Source organism: Alexandromys fortis, unplaced genomic scaffold (assembly GCF_014885135.2).
Source record: "Alexandromys fortis isolate MF-2015 unplaced genomic scaffold, M_Fortis_MF-2015_v1.1 scaffold_135, whole genome shotgun sequence".
In the NCBI taxonomy this organism is placed as follows: Eukaryota; Metazoa; Chordata; class Mammalia; order Rodentia; family Cricetidae; genus Alexandromys; species Alexandromys fortis.
The window spans coordinates 2,844,021-2,869,568 of NW_026068036.1; the positions used below are offsets into that span (position 1 = coordinate 2,844,021).

The following is a 25,548-nucleotide window of genomic DNA, read 5'->3' on the forward strand; positions in this document are numbered from 1 at the left end:
TGGAACAAAAAGCACAAATAAACTATTTCTTCAATAAATTGCCTTGGTTTTTGTGATTAATCACAGACACTGAAAAGACTAGCACAGTATTAGATTAGCAGTAGGCTATTTTGGTCATATTTATCAATAACTGATACCAAATTAGAAATCAACCCAGGTATATAAATAGAGGTATATATACATATACATATACACATGTGTGTATGTATGTATATATGTGCTAAAAATCAATCTTTGTTGTATAAAGACCACTCCATAGCAATATAACACACTGACAATACAAATGGCAATGTATTTCCAAAGTGATAAAAATAGTTTTAAATACTAATGAAGCATCTCATTTTAGCTATATTTTCTTGGTTTTTATTTAGAAAGCTCAGTAAAACAGGCATCACAGTTTAGAAATATTTTAATCTCACTGTAATTCAACATTTAAAAAGGTACTCATTTCTGATTTTCAACAATGAAATTTATAAAAATAATTTTGCATTTATAAAATGAATTGTTATCTCACAATAAATTATTTATATCTGTCACCTGAAAAAGTGTATTTTATAAAAGCAATGACTTTTCTTAACAATATCATGATAATACATTGAAAACATCAGTTCTTCTTTGTCCACCATTTCTGGCAGCTTGATGTATAAAAATACTATATTACAAATTCCCTGACAATAGTTATCAAAACAAAGTTATTAGCAATAGTTTTTAAACATAACTTTTTCATAAATTTTTATGAACACATTATTCATTAAAATATAAATTTTATATTCTGTGTTTTTAGATGATTTACCATGGTCTGAATGCCCAAATGCCTCCTCACTTATGTTGCTACACAGTCAAAAATATGATGCTATGCAGAGATGGGTATACTGGAAGGTAAAGAGGTCACGAGGGCTGAGCCTGCATGAGGGAGAATTGTATTCGTACAAAAGTGGTCCCTGAGAGTTGTTTCACAAATAGCCATCTATAGATCAGAGAGAGAATCTGATAATTCTTTGCTCATGGGCTTCCTAACATGGACAGCAATGAGAAATAAATTTCTGTTGTTTACTTTTCCCCATATATGATATTTTCTTATAGTGGCCCAGGTAGACTAGTTTTTTATTTTAGGAGAATAACATTAAAGAAGGAAACAAAACCTACAAATGATATTTATACTGATGAGATTTAGTTACTTGCTTGTTTCATGGAACAAGAGTAAATTTTCAAAATATTAAGAATTAAGGAACCACTCTTTCTCTTTGCCTTCCCCCTCACTCACTCAATGTTATAATTTAGTTTAGAAGGTTAGTTGCATTTGAAGAAATACAGGTGATTCTATGAAAGTGCTGATAGCTGTCAGACTACTTCACTTTTAGAGCCGAGTTAGTTCATATGAAAATGGTCTTTGTACTACTAGGAAGGTGGAAACAATGACTCAAGTCTGAGAAACTGGGAAGGTCCCTGGAAAACCTTAACCCAAAATCTTACAACTTTGAATGCTTTTTAACTTTTGATATATATTCGATTTTATATACTTATATAATAATATTTATATTTATGTATTCAACCATTTTCACTACTTCTGTAAATATAAAAGGGAAAGAACAAGAAAGGCTGGGAGAAGGAGAGCAAGTACACGCAGAGGTGTGGCTATTGCTGCTTCATAAGGTGTCCTATAATTAATGCCTTGAAAATAAATTCCAGATGTAGGTACTACATCAAACGAGTTGGGGCTACTTTTCAGTCAAGAATTATGTTCAGTATATTCCTATGCTGCAAATTTCCCTAAGTCATCAAAACCAATCTTGTGTACTTTTATGTTCTTTAGTTTTATAGGGAAAGATGTGAGGATTGCAAAAGGTACAAAACTGATCTCTTATCCTCATTGCAAATATTGTAAGCTGTTGTGTACTTGTTACCTTCATTCATGAGCATTATTGGCAAATAATATTCCATTGTTAGCCTGGGTATATTTTAAAAACCACACCCTTACCCAGTCTCATTAAAACCAACCAGATCTGGGTTTGCACAAATGTGTTCAAAGACATGTTCTCCGGTGTCCTTTCTCCCAGAGTTGTATAACTTGAGCTGACACACGTTTACATAGAAAGACTTTCCTGGTTTCCCAGAGAGCTGGTGTGGGCATGCGCCAAGGTCTAATGAATGAGTGACTTTCCATATTTCCTATGAGTGAGACATGAATTCTCCTTTATATTGAGCCATTACTTGGCATGACTTTGTTTTACTATGGCTTGTATCATCACTAAAAGAACCAACATGCCTTTCCTTAGCAGACCTCTTCAAATTTAGTCACATTGCAGAGTATATCCAGTCATCCTTAAAATGGCATTAGTTCTCTGAAGTTAACACGGAAACATTTGCTGCAGGTAGCAGAAGGCCCTGACTATTATCCTTTCGAGAAATGCTCTATTTCACCTTCTCTAATCTTCAAGTTTACAATTTATTTTTTAAAATAATTGGTTTATTTTTATATTACCTAGTGTTGCTGATCTACTTTTAACCAATAAGAACATTTAATTCTGCACCACATTATAACAAAGCAATTATTTACAGATTTAAATTAATATTATGAAAAAAAAAAGAAAAAGAAAGCCATACATAAGATCCCAGTAGCGTGGGCACAGTGCAGGAATAGTTGGAAACAATACACTATTAAAAAAAAAAAAAAACTTCAAATTCAAATATACAGAGGTTGCATGTGAAAGCTTTCCTTTACAGCAACAATAAGCATAATGTGGTTACAAACAAGAAAATAGGATACCACCTTACAACAGCACCATGGAGAAGCAAGCCTTGCCTAAAAGTTGGCAAAAGTACCATCCCGAGACATTTCAAGAGCAGTGGGTTTCACATTTACACAGTACCATTCAGAAGTGAGCACCTTCTCACAACTGCTTTTGTTTAGAGAGGGACTGGTGTGAAATGACAGACGCCTGGTTCGCAGTGATTTTGTACTGTTCTTGCCCAGAGCCCTGGGGTGGGGAAGGGAGTGGGGTTTCTGGAGTTGCTGAAAAGGAAACACAGAATAGTGTATGTTAGCCGTCTCTCTGCCGCACCACACAAGGTCCTACAGAATGTCAATAGGCATTAGTATATTTAGGGAAAAGGTCACATGTAAAGCATTGATGTTTAGAATGAATTATCAGGCCCCTGACACACTAATGGTGAGATGCTCATCCTCCCTTCCCACATAGAGTTAAACAATGAGAGACTATCATGCTAAGCAATCTGTTCTCACTTCAAGATGTTTCCTGGCTTTCATGTGTTCTCCTACACACCCAGAAGAAAGAACTTACTAAAGACAATTATTAGAATGTTGATTTATCTCAAATATTAGAAAGGGCAATCTTCATAACATCTCTAGTCAAGATATGTATAAAATGAACATATATGTGGCTTGCATTCTATACATTTTATATGATCTAAAAATTAAAGTTCAGCTGCTTTACAAGAGTTTTGAAATCGAAGCCACAGCCCATAACCTCTGGAGCACGCTAGTTTGTTGCTATACAATCCTATTACAATTGAGCCGGCCTGCTCCTTCCCCTTCAATGCTAAGAGCAAACCTGCATAATCAAATAGAAAGTAATTGAATATAAAAAATTGAATTGAAAATTTTTTTGAAATGTAGTTTGAATACTTTATTGAGCAGGAATGTATTCCTTCCTATCGTGGAATTTTAGTATATTGTAAAATAAAATCTATGATATCCTTTAACTTTAAAAAACAAAATATTTGCTATAACTAGTATTAAATGTTTGCTCACATTATAAACATCATAGATTTTTCAGTTTTTAAAGAATGCATATAAAAACAAGAACAATCTCCTTATGGCTGCTATTCTTTAATACCTTATATTATTGCTAAGTATGGATTAGCAATTACTTCAAAAATCTTTCCCGAGACAGGCTTTCTCTGTAGCTTTGGAGCCTATCCTGAAACTAGCTCTTGTTGACCAGGCTGGCCTTGAACTCACAGAGATCCAACTGTCTCTGCCTCCCAAGTGCTGGGATTAAAAACGTGTACCACCACTGCCCCACAAAAAGCAGCACTTTTTTTTTTAATTTTTATTAAGCTCTACATTTTTCTCTGCTCTCCTCCCTACCTCTCCCCTCCCCTTCAACCATCTCCTAGGTCCTCATGCTCCCAATTTACTCAGGAGATCTTGTCTTTTTCTCCTTCCCATGTAGATTAGATCTATGTATGTCTCTCTTTAATGTGGCTTGTTTGAATAGAAATACAGAAATTTTCTACTCAAATTATTTCTTGACAAATAGAGCAGTTTTAAATTTTAGGGATCTTCTATAAAGATCAAAAAACCACTGATTTCTTTTAGCTGATGTTTAATGTCTCGCTTTGCATAAAATACAAACAGTTCCAAGCAAGCACGAACAAGCTCAAGTTTTTCTTTAAAAGCCAGTCAAGTGGAACTCCAAAAATGTGAAATTACATGGGCCATGTGGGCACACCAACATTATAAATAGTTATTAAAGATGATTTTATGTTCAGTAGGCAATGCAAATATGCATAAAATTCTGTCACTACAGCAAAAGCCAGTGAAGTATGTTACCTGATTTGATATTAAAAGAAAGCAGATGACAAGTAAATTTTGGATTAATAGGTACAGATTCATAAGCATTGTTTTATGTTTTAATATGAGGCATTTCCCTCAGACCACATATGGATGGCTTAGCCTCAAATTGGTGGTGCCTTGGGGAGTGGTGGAAACTTCAGCTGGAAGTAGATCTTTGGGGAATGCCTCTGGAAAGTGGTTCCCCCATTCCTGTCTCTCATTCTCTGCTTCTCACCTGCCTTGAAAGGAGAAGTTCTACTGCACTAAGCCCTGTCTTAAGTTTTCTTGCCATTCTCCCTTCAGAGTGTGTGTAGCAAGCACATCATGAAAGCACTGAGACCAGGTACCAAAATCAATATTTTCTGGTGAGCAGTCAGTCCCTCTTAGTTCCTGCCATAGTGATGAACACTGATTCACAGATGATTAACCAATCAATCTAGATGCCATGTTAAATAGAATCTTTATCCCCAGAGTAACATTAAAAAGTCAAACTTGCATTAAACCTACACCAATGAGTGGTTAACATGGCCACCAACAACTTATAACACTTAACAGTTTTTCAAATTCTAAAGAATTTTCTTAAGTAGCCACATTTTGCACAATTATTATTTGTTGTAATTGTAGTTACCATAGCTTAGTTAAAATGCACTAATCTTTTAACAACATGGTTTAAAATCCAGTTACCATGGTAACTTACAATTACGAATACCTGCGTAAACAAAACTTAGTCTCAATCTTCCATCTAGAAACCACTTCCTAAATAACAGATGCCATTTTGATCAGCCACTGATCACAATGCATCTCTGTCTGTGATGGGCCACTGACATCTTTTGTTTAGCTTAGGCAAGGACACAGCATGTAGTTGTCTTCTTTCTTGTCATCACAATAATGATCTCTGGTAACCAGTTATGAAACTGGATAATTGAAAGAACTGACCAACAGCAATGATAAGCAATGAAGAAATAATAAACAATAATGCTGGAAATTGAAATTCAAGTCTACACAGGACGATAGCAGAAACAGCTCTGCAGATATTACTGCTGTTCAAGGCTAGAAACATGCATTTAGGAACTTAGGAAGGAATATTTGTTTGTGTAAGGGAGAGAAAGTTTGATTTAAAAAAAAAAAAAAGCAATGGAAGTGAAATCAGCAAAGAAAAAAGTCCTAATGAACAAATTTACACAGCTACATCGGGACATTGAACACAGAAAAGGTAAGATGCGGAAAGTTGGTTCAAGCTTCTGAAAGGGAAAAACTGACCACCATCCACTCAAACTGTTTCCTTTCTGTCAGGACACGGACCAGGATGGAAGTCCTATGAGGAGAACCCTGAGCGACTGTGAGAACAGTCAAGAAAACAATACAAGAATCTTATGACTTCAGCTTCTTCAAAACAAGTAATTGTTTTTAGAATGTGTTTTGTACTCCTCTGGGTGGAAAATATGGGAATGAATTTATTTCGGGGTACTCACTATTGCTTGTTATTGTTATTCAATTCAATATTTAAACTTTTATTCTTTGTATGGAAAAATGTGTTTTTGCCACATGTGTCTTGTCCTTGTGATTGTATCAGTTCAAACTCAGGAGAACTTTACTTAGGTGACCTTTCTTAACCCTCACAGCATAAATTGTCCCAGACTTTGAGTAAAGTTGGCTACCACATACTTTAGTTCACCTCACTTACAGGATCCATTCTCTCTGGTCCCACAAACCCTAGAACGATTTCTTCTAATGAAAGAAGGCAGCAACGAATGCTCAAACTAGTCTGTTCTATTTTTAACAACAAAATTATAATGTGTGACTTCTCACTGTTTTGATCCCTTATATCACATTTATTTCTTCAATTTTTTAAAATGTTTTCTATCTGTAGTGAAGAGCTTTTGGTATTTTACCAATTTTACAGGTTATGATCAACCATTATTAGCCTATTGTTTATTACAATTTGTTAGTTTCCATTTAATGGCTATTTGTATGGCTCTACACCAACACCAAGCAGACACTATCTGTATATTTTATATTGCCCAGACTTATAGAATAGAAAAAAAATTAAGTGTTAAATCTTCAGTCTTGGATTTGAACTCATACCTTGAGAGAGTAAGTAATGATCGGAGTATTTAAGTCTCATACTTGTAACTACGGTGGAGGAAATCCCATCTAAGATCTGCAGTTACTGGGAACTGAGAGTTTCCCATCCTAAGTTATAATTTCCCCAAATAACTAAAGTTAAGAGATGTTACAGATGGGGTTTCTTCAGATACTTACAGATTTGGTCTGTATGAACCAATGTGGACATGGGACCTAAAAGTATCGTTTGCCCAGTTAGTGGATCCTGAGACAAATGGGGGTGCATTGGGTGATGGAGATGGCTTCCCTCATTGGCAGCACCTATGAAAGACATAAAAAGGTTGCATTAGTGACATTTACTGTGGCTTCACCTTGATGCACGTTTCCAAGGATCATTTAAATGCTACTATTTGCAAAGCACATATGGAAAAAATTCAGAAACGAATGTAGAGTGCTACCCCCATGTTAAAGACAATGTCCGCTTTCATGGTGCATTGGAGAAATAAATGCTATATCATAATATTGAGTATTAATAATGGACCTTGTGTGCTGTTTCCTGGAATCATTAGGTTTCTTGCCTGTTGTTAAAGCAATTCCAAGAATCACTTACCTCAAGTTTATAGTATTTGGATTCACCCTAATGGTATGAACAACTTTTATTTCGGAAAGATAACATTAGGAACACATTAAGTACCAGAAAACTAAAAATAGATATAGTGATTTTCCAAGGAAATTTAATCTAAATCAGAACATAAAATAACGATTCCTTAACTTATTCCTGACATTTATTGCAACCCTGAAGTAGCATTTTCTTCTTCTACGAGTTTATGTCAGCTAATTCCTTCAGGGGCAAAGTGTTCATTTTTCAGTCATTTGATTCATATATGGGTTAAGCAGCAATTTCTTTGTTTTTAGACTTTTAAGGAAGTGAAAGTCAAAAGAATCCATACTTCTCAAAGCCCTTGAAGAATCCATACTTCTCAAAGCCCTTGAAGAATTCATACTTCTCAAAGCCCTCAAAGCGGGGAATGCATTCTAGTGAGCACACTAGTAAGCACACATGGAAGAGTCTGAGGATTGAAGTCAAAGAGGCCAGCCCACAAGCGATGCCAAGGGCTAGGGAGAACTAGCATGGTAATCTATTCAAGATCCTTTGTCTACCTCACATAATGTAGACTCTCTATGTGTAGCAAACTAGATTTTGTATGCCCTGTTAGAAGACCAACAACAGGGAGGAATGGGAACCTCAAACTAATGAAGTAACTCTAGGCCAAAGGAAATAAAGGGGCACCCTCCTCTTGTGCATGGGCAGTAAAGCTAAGCGATAAGGAAGTGCGGAAGTGCACTCACCGCCCAGCAACATCTCTTGGAGGAGGTTGTCAATTTTGACCATGCCGAACAGTTTGACGAACTGAATTTGCTCAATCATCTGCCAGGTGATGCTCTGCAGGGTGGGCAACAGCAAGAGCAGCTCCCCGAACCTGCCCCGGGAGTCATACTGCCTGTCGTTGATGTAGTCCTCCAGGCTGATCTGGACCTGGAACCGCATGTTCTTAATCTTCACGGGGTCGCTCAGTCCCTTTGCATCTGGTGAGGGAACAGACATAGGCATGCTTAGGAGGCCAGCAGACGGAAGACTCTATAAGGTGGGGAAGGATGGTTTAAGTATCACGCTACTAATTTTCACAGTTTTGAAAACACACCTGGGTCAAAGAACACAATGGCCTTCAAACACGCATACTCATTGTCATCTATCTGGATCTCTTGAAATGGTCTAACCAGCTCATCGAGGACCCGGTTAGCCACACGGCTGACTTCTACTTCACAGCTGTTACGGTGAATGACGTAGTTGTTTCCTGGAAGAAAATAAAGAATTAACCACCGTCTCTACTGGACTGTTGTGATGGAGGAAGGTCATTGGTTAATTAAAAAAGAAACTGCTTGGCCCTGATGGGTTAGAACATAGGTGAGTAGAGTAAACAGAACAGAATGCTGGGAGGAAGAGGAAGTGAGCTCAGATGCCAGGCCAGTGCTCTCTGGGGCAGACGCGATGAAGCTCCGACCCAGGATGGACGTAGGCTAGAATCTTCCCGGTAAGCGCACCTTGGGGTGCTACACACATTATTAGAAATGGGCTAGTCCAAGGTGCGAGAGTTAGCCGAGAAGAGGCTAGATATAATGGGCCAAGCAGTGTTTAAAAGAATACAATTTGTGTGTTGTTATTTCGGGGCATAAGCTAACCAGGCAGCTGGGAGCTGGGTGGCAGGAAAGCAGCCCTCAGCTCCTTCAACACTGTTGGACGCTGTTTGCCTTTTTATGTATTGGTGTTCAAAATGGTGTCCTGCGGCATGGACTGTGTTAGGTATTGCACCTTCCCATGGCACTGACTTCGTCAGGCGAGAACATCAGAACGCTCAGAGAGAATCGATAACGATAATGTACCCGTGTGCGTTTTAACAGCCTCTGTCACTGGTGATAACAAAAAGTACAGACTCATAACCAGCTAATAATTGACAGGGGCGAATCGACCGGTAATGATTAGCCTTCCTCTGTGTCAGGCCTCTATTAGTGCCTCGCTCCTTAACGAGCTGAACACAAATCCTAAAGAATCCTCCTTGCTAACAGTGGATTAAAGCCAGCATGCTTTGGTGCTCTTAGAGTAAGAACAGATCAGATGCAGTTTAAACAAGCTTAAGCGTGGGAGAAGAATTAGCACGGGCGTTGTCACGAGTTCCCTCACAGATAGTATACTCCATTTTTCGGGTTTGTTCTTTTATGTGTGTGTGTGTAGGGGGAGGCAAGTCTGCAATAAATTCAGCCTATGCATAGAAGTCAGAGGACACCCTTACTTTGCACCTCGTTTAATCCAGTATATCTTTGTTGCTCTGTGTTGTATGCCTGGCTAGTGGGCCCGTGAGCATTCCGGGAACCTCCCTCGTTTGCCTGCCCTCCCCAATAGAAGTCCTGGGCCTACAGATGCACGTCATAGCACCTAATGTTACATAAGTCTTGGGTATTTGTATCCAATTCTTCACAATTATGTGGGAAGAACTTGACCCCCTCAGCCATCACCCCAGGCTCTTCTTCCTTATTCTGCCACCTGATTTTACTTTCAGTTTGACTCAGGCTAGAGTTAACTGAGCAGAAGGAACCTCAATTGAAAAACACCTCCATAAGATCTAGCTGTAGGCAAACCCATTGGGTATTTTAGTGATTGAAATGGGAGGTGCCATTCCCAAACTGGTGGTCTTAGGTTCTATAACAGAGCAGGCTGAGCAAGCCATGAGAAGCGCGTCAATCGGCAGCATCCCTCCATGGCCTCTGCATCTGCTCCTGCATCTAGGCCCCTGCTCTGCTTGAGCTCCTGCCCTGACGTCCTTCAGTGACGCAGGAAGTCATGTGGAAATGAAGGCAAAGTACACGCTTCCCTCCTCAAGTAGCTTCTGGTCCGTGTTATCACAGTAATAGAAATCCTATCTAAGACACTTAGTTTCTTTACATAGAGGTGACTTGGCCAGTTTATTGAACTGAGTTCAAGGGAGTTCGGAAATGTGATAGAGCAGAAGAGCTAACCCTCCAAATCCTTCTGTCTTAGATATTCTCTGGGTATAAGGTAGTAAATATTTATCACAGTTTTAAAAATAAACATATCCTGGTACTAAATAAAAAGATATATTTTTAATTATCCCACTGTAGGTAAAGGTGACCATTATTGTCTGGATCTTGGATATCTCCCAAAGGCTTATACATTGAATTTTTAAACTGCAATTTACAGCATCACTGGGAAATAGTAAAGCCTTTAAAACTGAGGCCCTCAGGGAAGGGAAGGGGTTAGTTCACTGAAGATATGCCCTTTTTTTAATTTGATTTTTTTCCCCTGCACAGGTATTTGGCGTCCATGTCTATCTGTGCAGCACATATGTGCTGGGTACCCACAGAAGCTGGAAAGGGTTGTCAGATCACCTTGAACAGATAGCTGTGAGCTACCTTGTGAGTACCAGGAATCACACCCTGGTCCTCTGGAAGAACAGTTAATGCTCAACCCCTGAGTCATCTCTCCAGTCCTCAAGGTGTCCTTTTGAAGGGAGTATATGTACACTATATTTCTCTCTCTTTTTAATATGAACAGTGTCCTCTGCAGAATACGCCTTCCACAGTGTTCTGTGCTGTCCCCTGTCTAGAGCAACAGGGTCAAGCACCTATAAACAGAAACCTCAGGAACTGGGAGCCACATAAACTTTTCACCTTGGTTTGTTTGAACGGTTGGGTTTTGGAGACAGGGCTTTTCTGGAACTTGTTCTGGAGACCATGCTGGCCTTGAACTCAAAGTTGTGCCTGCCTCTACCTCCTGAGTGCTGGGGTTAAAGATGTGAGCCACCAATACCTGGTTTCACCATTCCTCCTTTTAAGCTGATTGTTTCAGGTACTTTTCCAACATTGTGAATGTCCCAAAGTATCCAAACACTGAAGTGCCAACCTATCTCCCAGATCCAATGTCAGCTTTGTGATTTGTGAGGGACTAAAATATCGTATATATTTAAAGTGTGCAAATGTAATGCTTGTATATACACATACACGGAAAGAGAGATGATTACCACAGCCACACAAACTGAACATACCTATCATTGTATATAGTTATCTTTATGAGCATTCTATTCTGTCATGTGAAAAGAGTTGACCTAGTTATTAATGAAAAATGAGGTATAGCATGCTTGTTTTCCAGGTTATATTATAAAAAGATTTACAGAAAGAACAGAATTTACAATGTTTGGTAGAAATGCAACCAACATGTGTAGCTGAGGTCCATGGCACATTCTGTTGTCCCTATTATGGTTTAGAATTCTAGGTCTTGGCTGACTGACTTTCCATCATGATCAAAACATTCCCTTCCTCTATTCCTTCATTGCAGAATAGGCATGATAGCAGGGTTTACCTTCAGTGAATAAACAAGAGAGTGTATGTTAGCACAATGCACTTAAAGCAGAGCATTTAATAAGTGTATATGTTCAATAAATACTTAGCACTCTTACATCGTGTCCCATTCGTTTACATTTGGGACTTAAATGTCACTCCGAAGCTAAACTTTTCAGTTAACAGGACAGGACTGAGACAGTCTTCAGGGAGAATGCTGGGTCTTCTTGTGTCTTTTCTCCCTACTTACTCTTTTCTACTGTTTTTTTTTCCAGTTTTTTGAGACAGTGTTTCTCCATGTAACAGCCCTGGCTGTCCTGGAATTAGCTCTGTAGACCAGTCTGACCACAAACTCACAGAGGCCCACCAACCTCTGACTCCCTAGTGCTGGGATTAAAGGCATGCACCACCACCGCCCAACCTCTGTTTTACTTTTGCTGATTCTTACAATTCTACCTACCAGTAGTTTTCAGACATTGCCCGCCCTTTCTAATACAATTAGTTTATAGTGTATTGTGAACAACAAGATCATAGGAAAGAAATATGTTCCTTAAAAGAGTATAAACTAGCCTACTAATCACTCTCTGATAGAGCATGAAAGGACGTGGGGATTCAATAATTGGACATTTAAATAGTTATTTCTTAAACAAGTAAGCATCAAGATTATGGAGCAAAATCTCTATCACATTTTGCAATTTCAATGTCTCCCCATCATTTCCCAGTATTCTGAACTTACATTCAATCAAAACAAAGAGAAGTAGGACCAGCAAGACTGCCCAGTGAGTAAAGATGGTTTCATCCAAGTGGGAGGACCTGATTCCATTTCAGGGATACACAGAATTGTTCTCTGGTGGCCCAAGGCACCATACACACACACACACACACACACACACACACACACACAAGCACGAGCACACATGCACACATACCACACCCCACACTAGAGCTGAGGGAGGACAGAAGAAACAGCACACACTTCGAAAACAGAGCACCACTGTGTGCTTTGTACATGCAGAATAGAGCCCACATATCATATCTAGAAAATAAGCATAATTTCTTCTTTAAAAAAATCTTACCCAAAAGCAAAACATCTTTATACATCATGGATCTCTTTGTAGCTCCAAGCAGTAAGTGTTCTCCTGCGTGAGCTCTCAACAGGGCCACCTTAAAGAAAGTTTTGAAGTTTAACAATTAATTATAAAATATAATGATTAAAAGGCAGTACATGGTGAGTCTGATTAACTTACACTGTTCCTTATGCCTACCTCCTTTTCTGCCTTTTTTTTCCTAGCATACAATATTCATACATACTTAAAATGATGAGGTTTCCTAGGTTTTGCTCTTAGCACCTCAGAAACAGTTGCTCTGGGGTAGCAGAGAAAAATGGATCTTCTGTTTTCAAGGCAAGCAGAATGGAGCAGACTTTTCTTCACAGCCCAGTTTGGTGGCCTGCCCCTTGTATTCCTGTTTAAACCCAACATATATTTACTAATAGGTTTGGATTTCCTTTGTTTTCATATATAAATGTATTACCAAATGTAGCCTTGAGAATTATGTACAAATATGTACAAACATGATTTCCTGCAAATAATAAATTATATAAACAAAAGCAAACCATAGGCTTGCAAAGAAGAAGGGAAGCTGATTGGCTCCTGCCTGTTTCTAGGTTGGCTGTCTGATTTACAGCGGTGAGCATTGGGACAGAGCTTCATTCTTACACTCAGCTGTGTGCTGAGCCTCCAGAGAAAACAAGATTAGAGTAGCTCATCCCAAGCAACTGCTTCTCCTCTGTCCCCTGCGCATTAGTGAATGGTGCCGTTTTCCAGATGGGATTGTTTGCATCTGAACAGAAGGCCATTTGGAGAGTTCTCCATTCGAATTACTCAATGATGCTGATTAAAGTGTAAACCCAATCCATCCACTGCTTTTCTTCTCTGTGATTTCCATCCTGGTCCAGGCTGTCACTTGTTTCCTGGACCACTCCAGCAAACTCAGTGGTTGTTTTTAGCTTTTCTATTACTTCCCCAGCTGACGCATCTTCTCATACGTGTATATGAGAAGCTCAATCAATACAACACCTTGGCTATATATTGTGGCTTCATATTGTCCTTGAAAGCAAATCCAGATCTCTCCGTTGTGGCCTCAGAGGTGACACGAGGTGAGCAGACATTCCCTCCTCTGCCTCCTGCCCCGGCCCTGCGTTATCACCCAGCACTCACTGTTCACGCTGCTCCACCTGCCTGAGAACCTTTGAGCGCAGTGTGCACGCACTCAGGATTCTTCTCCTCGACCTTGGTCCCCGCCAATCTGTTCTTGGGGGATGTCTTCTCAGATTCCCACTCTAAGTCCTTCCCTCCCAGACCTGCTCATCCTTCAACACATTTTGCTCCATTTTATGGAATTTCATAGAACCTATCCCCACCTAGAGTCAACTTACTCATAACTTATGCATATTTTTTTATTGTCAATCTCTCTCGAATAGACCACAAGGTTTATGAGACCAGTGAAGCAATCTGCACTTTTACTGCTGGATCCCCTCAGCACCTAACTGAAACCAGTAGTTTCCTAATAAATAGTCATCTTGTGGATTTATGGATGGGATAAACTGATCTGAGGTCCAGTTTCAGGAACTGTAAAATGGAGATAACACCTACCCCACAGAGCTCCTAAAGGAATTAAATGGAACAGCATAATTGATCATACATTTGAGAGTTCATTTCCCAGTGCCTCAAAGATAACATTCACTAACCATAACTACTAACGTTATGTTGTTAATATTAATGAGCAGTAAACAAAGACTTTTAAACTAGTTACTGGTCTCCAATTTCCCAGTATTTCAAGCATTGTCTTTATATATAAGTCAGCAGGATTTTTAAAACGAAAGATAATAAAAATATAACGCTGATAAATAACACAGCCCTACTTATATTGCTTGGGGTGAGACTGGCAGGTTTTAGCAATTTAGCATCATTCACTCTGGCATAATCTCATGAGCCAAGCTATCTTTATGACATGTCCATAACTGTGACTCACTCCAGGAAGGGAGTTACAAAACACTGCAAGAATGATTTCAGTTTTCATGGAACTTTTTCCTGTCGCCAAGTAAAATGCCTTCCTAGAAACTGTAACTGCTGCCTTCCTCTGATGGCCCTGCTCTGTCCTGGTGTTACAACTGTAACTTCTACCTTCCTCTGATGGTCCTGCTCTGTCCTGGTGTTACAACTGTAACTTCTACCTTCCTCTGATGGTCCTGCTCTGTCCTGGTGTTAGAACTTTAGCTTCTACCTTCCTCTGGTGCTTCTGCTCTGTCCTGGTGTGTGACTATTTTCCTCTTTCTTGATTTTTACACAATCACCCTTGGTTTTTCTTATGTTTGTTACAGTTTTCTGTGTCAGTGACTACATTGGTCAGAGGATGTATACACACACACACTGGCTTAAAGTCTTGGTTTGGTTAACTCTTTCAGTGTGAAAGAAATAGAGATTTTAAGACAATTTTCATCTATGAAAAGGTATACACTCTTTTTTTGCAGTTTTTAACTTCTTTTTTTGCTTTTCTTTTTTTTTAATTAATTTATTTATTTATTAAAGATTTCTGTCTCTTCCCCACCGCCGTCTCCCCTTTCCCTCCCCCTCCCCCAATCAAGTCCCCCTCCCTCATCAGCCCAAAAAGCAATCAGGGTTCTCTGCCCTGTGGGAAGTCCAAGGACCACCCACCTCCATCCAGGTCTAGTAAGGTGAGCATCCACGAAACTGCCTAGGCTCCCACGAAACCATAAATAAAGGTATACACTCTTTAGAAAAGTTCAAAGTGACTCGAATCCAAACGAATCCTTATATGCTAATTAGGAAATCCAAGTTTCTAGTTATTAATTAAATTTCTTAATATAAATATACCAAGTTTAAAAATGCATATGTTAGGAAAGAAGTCTATATCTTATTTTGCTTTTCTTTTCCTTTTTTTTTTTTAGATTTCAGCTCTGTGGGTACCGTGTCACACCTATATTTCAATACAATAAGTGCCAGAGCAAAACTGATAGAATGAGAGAAAAACCTGACATTCTAATTATATGAATGATCCACAAAGACACCAATATATCCTGTTTGGTTTCTGCCAAGGAGTTCCCAGGCATTTCTGAAGACACTAATGATGGACCTTCAGGAAACTAAAGACAGTAAAGCGCACCACCTCCTTCCTCTAACTTACAAACATTTACTTCTCTAACAGCCAGAAAACCGCACAAATGTGGTTATTTGTTATTTATCCTTCCTTCTCATGTAACATTTAAACCCCAAGACTACAGACAATTACTTGATCAACTCTTAACCAATCAATGTTTTTATCAGAGCCTGACAATAGACACCAGACCATCCTGTCTCTTGATGGAATAGGGAGGTGAAAAGATGAGGAAAAGACCCATGCTTGACTCACAAAATAGTCCACCCATTGTTTAATATACTAAATTAGAAATATAAATCAAAGACAAGAGCTTATCAACTATCCAAAGCACTTTCTCAGGGAGCCGTGGTTTCTTCTAAGTCATACCTGGTCATCCAAGGGCAGCTCGCAGAAGGCAGGGATGTACTTGGCCCATTCCACCAAGACCAGGAGCTGCTGCTTCATAGACTCACAGACATCACTGATGCTTGCAATTCTCTTCAGGTTTATGTCAGCACTTGCACTGGGGCTTGGGGCTGAGATCTAAGGTTAACAGAACATTGCATTTAATCATCATTGAAACTACTGGATAGCCAGTTAACCTTCTCCTCCTATATTTATAAAGTAAAAAGCATGAGCGCAAAACATCGTTATCATAGTGCTTTTATATATAGTAAACATCTTTAGTTTGAAAAATAAAATCTTCTTTGGGTTAAAGTTAAATTGAAAATATGTATATATAAATCCATACTCTAAGAGCATAATTTTATTTTAAATACTACATCTCTAAACCAGGTTAGGCTTTTTCAGGAATTTTGTAGTTCAGCCTGGTTATCTAAAGAAATTAATAGTAACCACAAGAAAAAATACCGTGATTTTATTTTTAATTAAAACTCACATTCTCATTAAGTAAGTCCTTCTTTAATTTGTATGAAAATAGCTAGTGAATAAAATTTATAAAATGTGGGAAATATTTAGGAAATTAACTAGAAATATTTATGATACTACATTAAATATAAGACCATAAAAATAAAATTAAGAAACAACCCTTTGACTAGGCAATGGTGAAATGCTTGACACATAATGATAATCATTTTTAAATTGCAACTGTATGAAAATACAAATGATACTTTAAAATGCTGTCTCATGAAAAGGCAACCTACGTAATTAAAGTTTTGTAAAATTAATATTAACCATAGGTTTACATGTGTACGTGTGTGTACATTTGCGTGTATTTGTCATGTGAACCCAGATGTTTCCTCACTGTTCCCCTTTAAGTCATTTTCTAAATGCCTTATTGGATCATCAAGTAATCTGCAAGTAATAGCGATGATAATGGGATGTCAGCCTCATCATATTACCCCAGTGTTATCAAGAATGAAAGTAGACTCACTGCCTCCTTACAGGACCTGATTAACAACTTAGCTATTTCATAATTTGCTTTGTCATGGACAAATACCTTGAACATTTCCAATAAAGGCAATGATAAAATATACTCTCTTCAAAAGATTATATGACAGACCCCTAAATGGTTGGTTTTTCTATGTAAAATGGGTGACTTACCACTTTAACTTTACACCTGATATTCTTATTCTAAAATCTGAAAATAATGATTTACTTTCTTCCCCATTTTGAGAATTCTACCTTTAATTCTCATAAAAACACCTCTTCCTTAAGGAGGTAGTGAGTTGACATTTTGAGTTCAGACATAAATTTTAAGAGAAGAAGTTCTGATGGCAAAGTCCTTCAAAATTGGAGCAGTTCAACTAGACTAAAATATTGTCACTAGAGAATTATGTTTTATTTTTACTCAGCCTCATAAATAAAGAGTCAAACAATTTAAAGATAGGGTCTTGCTCAACAAAATTCAAAACAAAGTCAACAATTCTACTGTGTTCAAAGTGATGTGTCTGAGCCTGTCTAGGTTAACTTTAGCACTGAGCCCAAAACAGTGAGCTCAGATTACAGCACTTTGCATCAGCAGACATTAGATTCTATTGAACGGAGCCTATGCCGAGGTGTGGTGGGTACCTGTCGAGACCGAACTTCAGCTTGTGCCAGAGTGTTTATGGAAGGGATGTTGCTGCCATCAAATGTACTTCTTCTGGTACTTATTCTGTCGCGTTCATTTTGCACAGCTAAGGAAAAAAAATTATAGATGCTATTAGTTAGATCTCTAATATGGGCTAGGATATACAGCAAGAAATAAGGAAAATTACATGGTCTTTCAAAAGGCAAAATGTAAAAGGCAAGACTGCTTTTTTTTTTTTTCCTTCTTGAACTACTTTCACAACTAGGAATAGGCAAGTTTGTCACCAGCACTCATAAAATAGAGTCGCTTGGGCTTCATGATGGATTGTATGGTTGCGAACTTTTGGGTCACTCCCTTTTGAAATGCCGTGTTTTTAATAAGATGGCTTCTTATTCTCTCCCAGTTAAAGCTGTAAGGTAGCTAGAGAAGGAACATCGCCTGCCAGGTTGGCCAGGTCAAAGATAAGTCACTGTCAGAAGTGAGTGAGTCATACTTTCTGAAATTCCTATTTCTTTTAACCATAAAACACCTACCATATGGAGAGTAAATTTATTTTAGTTAAGAAGGCTTAAGCAAATCTGTGATCTTTTATAAAGCAATGTTTACAGATATTCACTTCAGAAATCAATGCACAATTTGAGGTATCCCTCTAGAAGATAGAGACCTGAATACCTGCTTCTCAGAACTATTAAATCATACCTTACATCATACTACTGAGAGAAGTAGTCCTGTTTCCGTGATTCATAGAGAAAAGAACAAATATGCACATGTCCAAAACTATTACTGAAAACCAAATTTTTAAGCATAAGGGGGAAAAAAGAAGCATAACCCCATCAATTTGCATAAATACTCAAATAAAAATGTCAGATATCAAAGTTAAATTTCAAAAATAAGGACATAAAATGAACTTCCATTAACCAAAGACAAAAGAAAAAAGAAGACCTATAGTCCCTCAGTTATTTAGGTCAATAAATTCTCTAATTAATTCTGTTAGAAATATGTTGATATTGGCTGGGCAGTGGTGGTGCACATCTTTAATCCCAGCACTCGGGAGGCAGAGACAGGTGGATCTCTGTGAGTTCAAGTCCAGCCTGGCCTACAGAGCAAGTTCCAGGACAAACTCCAAAGATACACAAAGAAATCTTGTCTCAAAAAACCAAAACCAAAAAAAAAAAAAATAAAAAAAAAAAAAAAAAAAAAAAAAAAAAAAAAAAAAAAAAAAAAAAAAAAAAACAGGAAGGAAGGAAGGAAGGAAGGAAGGAAGGAAGGAAGGAAGGAAGGAAGGAAGGAAGGAAGGATATCAAACCACCAAAGTTTTTTCCAACAGAAAAATTCAACAATTTTTACATCAATGTCACAGAGACCTAAAAGTATCAGCTAATGACCCTGTTAAGTTAGCAGACAAAAATAATGGGCTTTTGTCTAAAAGAGACATCATTATGGTAGATCAAATATTTAACATTTTATATTAAAAATCACACTTACTAATAGCTCATTTTTTAAAATTATTTCCCGTTATGTGAAAATACACATAAGACATGAAAACTAAAAAAAAAGACATGAAAACTAAGACATTCCTCTGCTTTTCTAAATTTCATTCATATGATCAAACTTTAAAAATGCTGAAATATATCATAAATATTTACAAAATATTTACTGCTTTCAAGTTTTACATGAATCCACATTTCTGTTTCCCCTTAATTAATTTCATATGTTTTTTTCTGTTTATTGAAGAGTGAGAGGCATCAGTTTTGAAACTCAAGAGTTACTTTTTGACCTATTTATTAAAATCAAAACACATCATTTTATGAACATTAAAAGATGTAATTTCACTATTTTCAAAGGTAAATTTATTTCATAAATTGTAAGACTCAAAAGGGAAGTGTAGGCTTGGTATTGTTTATAATTTATAAGGTAAAGATTGGTAGGAGGTAATAAGTCAAAAAGATATTTTATAAATTGTACAATTATTTCTTTGAACTACCTAATGTAGCTCTTAGGACATTAGCTATGTCACTTGTTAAAGGAGAAATTGCCTCTTTAATTTAGTGAACTTTACTTTTGTAATATTCTTTTAAGTTTAGCAACATAATAACAGCTAACAAAATTTCCATAATTTTAAATTATTGAGTCAAGTGAAAAAGAGCTATGTCTGAGATGGATTCCTTATTTTTCTTACTTCTACAGCATCATGATTAGATTTAACTTTATTTTTTAAGTTTGTAATACACTTGTGGAAAACAGCTCTTTGCATGTGACAGACAGAGGCACTCGATAAACTATAGGCAAAAACTGTTACAGCTGCTAAGTCTACCAGATGTTGGAGATGTGTAACACTCTCCTTTCTAATCATATCAGAATTGAAAAGATAGAATGAGATGACTTAACCTGATGAAAATAAAACAACACATATTAAAACCATATCTGCACTGCTTCTGCTATTGAATAGAATATAAAATTTTCAAGATGGAGGATTATTTTGTCTATCAAGTTCAAAATTCAAATCTCAGTACCTGGAACAGTATTTGGGAAACAGCAATGTCCACAGATATTTTTAAATGGAGGAATGTATAAAAAGATGTAGGTGATGTTCATGAGATAAGTAAATATACCCAGTTGTTACTAAGAATGAAAACTGTGCATGCCATACATCCATAGCTTTAGTCTTCAGATTTTAAGATCCATAGATTTTGCCTATGTAGCGAGTGGTGTGAGAAACAGAGCAGATAAACTCTACAACTTACTGCACAACTGGCTAAATTCTTTACTTTGAGGAACTCTGACAGATTCCCTATTAATATATTGAGGGAAATCAGAGCTTAGATGATGTGATTATTGCACATTGTTATCAATTTTCATCAATAATGTTAATTATCATCATCATCATCATTATCGTTATTATTACCTTCTTTCTTCATTCCTGCTCTAAAACACTTTCGTAATCGACAGTATCTGCATTGATTCCTTTTATCCTTGTCAACAACACATTGGCGACTGAACCTGTAGCAGGAAGCACACATTAGCTCACAGAAAAGCACCATTTATCAAAGAAATCACATCTGCAAACAGTGAGACTTTAAGTAAGTACAGGCAAATCAGGCTCACTATAAAGCATGTAGAAAAGTAATTCTCTAAGGATTGAATATCTCATGTTCAGCACATACATGATAACACACAGCTCACCTCTTAAACAGTCTTCATACTAACATAAAACTGAATGACTACATCATTTTGGGCTGCTGTACATAATTATGAGTCACAAAAGTCAAACCCAGCTTTAAAATCTTTGTCGTATAAATTTTTGGTGTTTATTGCTAAACAATTTCAGAACAGTGGACAATGTGTAGTGATTCAGAGCTTTTACAATTATGATGTTTTTCTCTTTAAATGCATTTATTCTATGTGTTTTAAATGACTTCAAGTACGAACTGCACTGAGAATACATTTTTAATGTATTCTTAATAATTCTTAATGATGTATCAGTTTATTCTCTATTAAAAACCCAGGGATGGGGGTGGTACATTAGTAGATGAAGATGTAAAAAAAAATATTGAAACCCTTAGACACTGTGGGATAGAATATTAAATGCTTCTGCTGCTTTGGAGGAATGCTTAGTGGTCTTTCAAAAAGATAAATAAAGGGCTACACGTAAGACACAGCAATTCCGGGCTATTGTACATATCCCCCCCCCCCATGGGAAAAAAATCTATGTCTAGCGTAGCTTTTTTTGTGTATTTTTTCAAGACAGGATTTCTCTATGTAGCTTTGGAGCCTGTCTTGGAACTTATTCTGTAGACCAGCCTGGCCTCGAACTCATAGAGATCTGCCTGCCTCTGCCTCCTGAGTGCTGGGATTAAAGGCATGTGCCACCATGCCCAGAAAGTAACACTTTTAGTGAGGAAAATGTTAGAGTTCTGAACAGATAAAAATCCCAGACAATGGAATAGTAGTATCTGTTTGTAAGAATGAAGCACCAAGAGACATGCTACACTGTTGATGAACCTTGAAAACACATCCAATAAAGGTGATACCAAATGCCCATAGTGCATGGTTCATTAATGTGGTGTCCAAAGAGGACAAATCTATAGAAACAGAAAGCAGAGTAACAGTTTCCTCACACTGCCGTAGAGTTGATGAAACTGGAGGATACTCTAACAGGGACTTCTTAAGAGCATACGTAAATGCTGCTCTTGATTGATGAGAGCAGTAGTCACACAATTCTGTCTATGCTAAACTCTAAATTCCTGGTTACATGTGATGCTGTTACCTCATTTCTTACAGATGATTAGTAAATGATGAGGAAAGCAACACGTGTTTTGTGACCTATTGAAAGCTGTGGGCAGCAAAAAACAAAAATTTGTGGGCAACAATTCAACATTAATAAGAATAAGGCTACAAGTAAGCTGTACTCTCAGTAAGGAAAGACAAGGCACTATATATATATATATATATATATATATATATATATATATATATATGGATATAGAGTCTCAAAGGAGGAAATCAAATGACCAAAAACCATAAGGAGAATACATTTAGTTAACATTAATTAAACAACAAGTACAACAAAAGAAACATATGTTACTAAGCTCCTAACATGTTCAGGATATTGATGTAGGTACATAATATATGAATGCTGCCTAAATTTTCCATCAAAAGAAACTGCAGTGTAACAAGTACACAGAAATGTTAACAAATGTTATAGAAAACATTCTATGTACAGTAATGAAGTAGAAGATTTGTGTACTTTAGAAGGAAAAGGCCAGCTTCAGCATCACAGGACTGTTAAAGCCAAATTAAAATTTATCAGTCTAAGAAATGGGATGCCTTTGAGGCAAGCAAACTTTACTAAAAAGACATTATAGTGTCTTAATTTGCATCCATATAATAACGATTTAAAAAGAGATCACAGAGCTTGCTTGATAACAAAACTGTGAAGGTGCTTAGCCGGCTGACAGCACCCATGGTGAGAAGGGACAAAAGTCCCACCTGCCCCTACTCCTCAGAAACTTTCCTGGGAGCTATTTTTCCCTACTCGCCCCATACAGGAAATATACAAGTCATCAGATTCCACTGTCAGAGCCATCACTTTTCATGGAGATGTGTTTTACTTTTAATGGTGCACATGACTTTAAACCATGGAACTTCTATGCTGTTTTGTTCCTTAGATGCTAACGTGAAGAACTCTATGTGTGTCAGGTAACCATAGTGAAGATGTGTTTGGTAGAGGAGATGATTCATGCTTAGCTATGAAATGCCCATGTGTTCAAACACAATACCATCTAAATGTTCTTTTCTTGGTCAGATTTCAAAAGTGGATGATTTGTATTTTTATAAACTTACATCAAACTCCCCTGCAAATATTACACGACAACACCAGGTGAATATTAGTGGAGTTATGTATTAACTTTTATTACAGCTTGAAAAGTCAAATGCTACCAGACTGGTAATTCTCAAATGCCCAACTTATTTTTAGAACAGCATTGCAGAACTGGAGAAGTAGACAACTTGGCTAGCATGTGGAGGGACCCAAATTTAATCTCTATTCCAACCAAACAGTAACAGTGACAATAAGTGATACTGTCTAATACTGAGACAACAAAAACATAATTTTTTATTTATTTTTTTCTAGTTCCTTTGAGGTTAAAATAGTTTTTCTTATGTTAAAATCAGTGAGTTGTGTCAAAAGCTCACGTCCAACCTAAACAATATTCAAGAATTATTGTAGAAATCATTCAGGATAAATACTTAAACTGGTCTATGATATTGACTGGGTAATAGCAAAAAGACTAGTAGGAATGTATGGACATATCAAGTAATTAAATAAGATTTAGGCAAAACACTGTTAATTATGAAAAATTTAACATGAGAAGTAGTTTGAAGCAAAAAATCAAATTTCACCCTTTGAGTTGTAATTACAAGATCATCTTTAATTTTATAATTTTGTTCTTAAAGATCGAGGATGTATTGAGCCTGAAAGGAAAATTAAAAAATGAATCTACACACCTTAAGGAACTTCTTAAACAGGTTTAAAAACTGTTTAGTGGCATATGAACATGTGATAAAACAATAAAGAGACACAAGGAAAAGATTAGCACTAAATTCTCGATGGTAGTTGCCCCTGTAACACTGGAGAGAATGACAAAATGGCCAGGGAGGTGTCCACTGGAGGCTTCAACTATATTGCTCTAAACTGGGTGGTAGGTATATGAATGTCTTTATACACATTTACAGGTTTCAAATTGTTCATAGCGTGGAACTACCAGTGTGGACGTGAACTGCACATACAGTCACACTCTCTTTGAAGCTTGGCAGTTTTGTTCAGAGTTATGGAGACATGGAAGAGCTCAATTTACTTTCCTGACTCCCTTATGACATCTTTAGACACTAATGAAGAAAACTTTGCCAAAAACGAGCGCTCAATACCTGCAGGAATAAACGTGACTTTTCCGAATGCTGCGCCTGAAAAACCCCTTGCAGCCATCACAGCTGGATGCCCCGTAATGCTTTCCTGTTGCTCTGTCCCCACAGATGGCACATAGACAGTTGACACCACTGTCGTTGGTATTCATACTTGTGGTTTCTGGGGCAGAACTGTCTGTTGAAGTAAGATGAGAAGAGTTAGTGCAGTTGGCAATAGCACAGTGCCCTATTGCTTACTTGGAAGTCAGGCTTTGCCTGACGGGGTACCTTTCTGGTGCTTTCCTTAAAGTGCTGTAAGCCTCCTTCTCAGGCTTCTGCCTCACACTACTGCTCATTAAATTTTGGGTTACAATTAGGCCCAATCCCCTAACTACCACCTTTCTCAAAGGAAGCTCATGCAATCTCATGACATCCAAGATCAACTGTATGAAAGAAAAATCCTCAGATCTTATTTATTCCCTGATATATCATAGATAGCACCACAGAAGACTTAAGAACCTATGCCAAAGTTTCCTTTAGAAACCTAGCAAGCAAGTTGAAAAGAGAACTTGGATTTCCAGCCGCCTACTAAATGAGTCTCTGCCTCATTCAGTCCTCTTCATAAATGCCCACAGTTCCACCACACAGATAAAGTACTAGGTGCCTTTGGGAATTCTGATCACCACTTACTTACTGGGATTTCATATTTAAGATAATTATTTTATTCCATTTTTCTCCTTCAACGTAGTCTCCTTTTATCCAGTACCATCATCCTTCCCAAGTGTTATTAGAATAGATTTCTAAGTATTTTACTTACTAACATCTGTAAGGAAGATGTCCTCTTTATTTTGCAACAGTCACTTCATGTAACCTTTGTTCATCCAATACCGCTATGACTTCTCATTACAAAGCAGAAAGCCAAATATTGCACAATGACCCAAAATGACCTGCACACTGAAGTCCCCTACTCCGGCCCTGTTTGACTTCTTCCCACTGTCTTTCACAGCTTCCATTCTGTGCCCTGCTCTACATCCCTGCTACTTTTGTGTTCTTTGAATCCTGATTTCGTCAACTGTACTGATAATAGTTTCCAGGACTTTTCCAAGCCTGGATGTAAGCTAAGTTTAAGGGGTCTGATCACTTCCCCCATTTAGCATGAATCTTCCTTACTAATTCAAATTCAGCTCCCATCTGTCTTTCAAGAAGAGCCTAGAGTTCCACAAACTACTATTATTTTAAGTTACATTATCATTGGGTTGGCTCATGTTTATTGTTACACAGAACACCAACATCATGGTGTCAGAGAACTCATCCGGTTTACTCATCCTACTCTTCCCACCTCCTAGAACTGGGCCTAGCTGGAGTGGAACATTGAACAGTTTGAAGAGAAAAGACTATATAT

General features: G+C 37.4%; 1 protein-coding gene across 1 annotated transcript in view; it reads right to left on the reverse strand.

Moving 5' to 3' along the window:
* Positions 1 to 391: 391 nt before the first annotated feature.
* Positions 392 to 25,548, reverse strand: part of Hnf4g (hepatocyte nuclear factor 4 gamma) — a 143,867-nt gene continuing 118,710 nt past the window's right edge. Inside the window, exons 3-11 of the mRNA XM_050165052.1 lie at positions 24,171 to 24,342; positions 20,650 to 20,744; positions 17,744 to 17,850; positions 16,100 to 16,255; positions 12,631 to 12,718; positions 8,347 to 8,499; positions 7,994 to 8,230; positions 6,842 to 6,964; positions 392 to 3,013 (exon numbers count right to left, since the gene is read on the reverse strand). Of these exons, the coding sequence (XP_050021009.1) occupies positions 2,892 to 3,013; positions 6,842 to 6,964; positions 7,994 to 8,230; positions 8,347 to 8,499; positions 12,631 to 12,718; positions 16,100 to 16,255; positions 17,744 to 17,850; positions 20,650 to 20,744; positions 24,171 to 24,316 (1,227 nt within the window). The 5' untranslated portion in view covers positions 24,317 to 24,342 and the 3' untranslated portion in view covers positions 392 to 2,891. The remainder of the gene's footprint in view (positions 3,014 to 6,841; positions 6,965 to 7,993; positions 8,231 to 8,346; positions 8,500 to 12,630; positions 12,719 to 16,099; positions 16,256 to 17,743; positions 17,851 to 20,649; positions 20,745 to 24,170; positions 24,343 to 25,548) is intronic.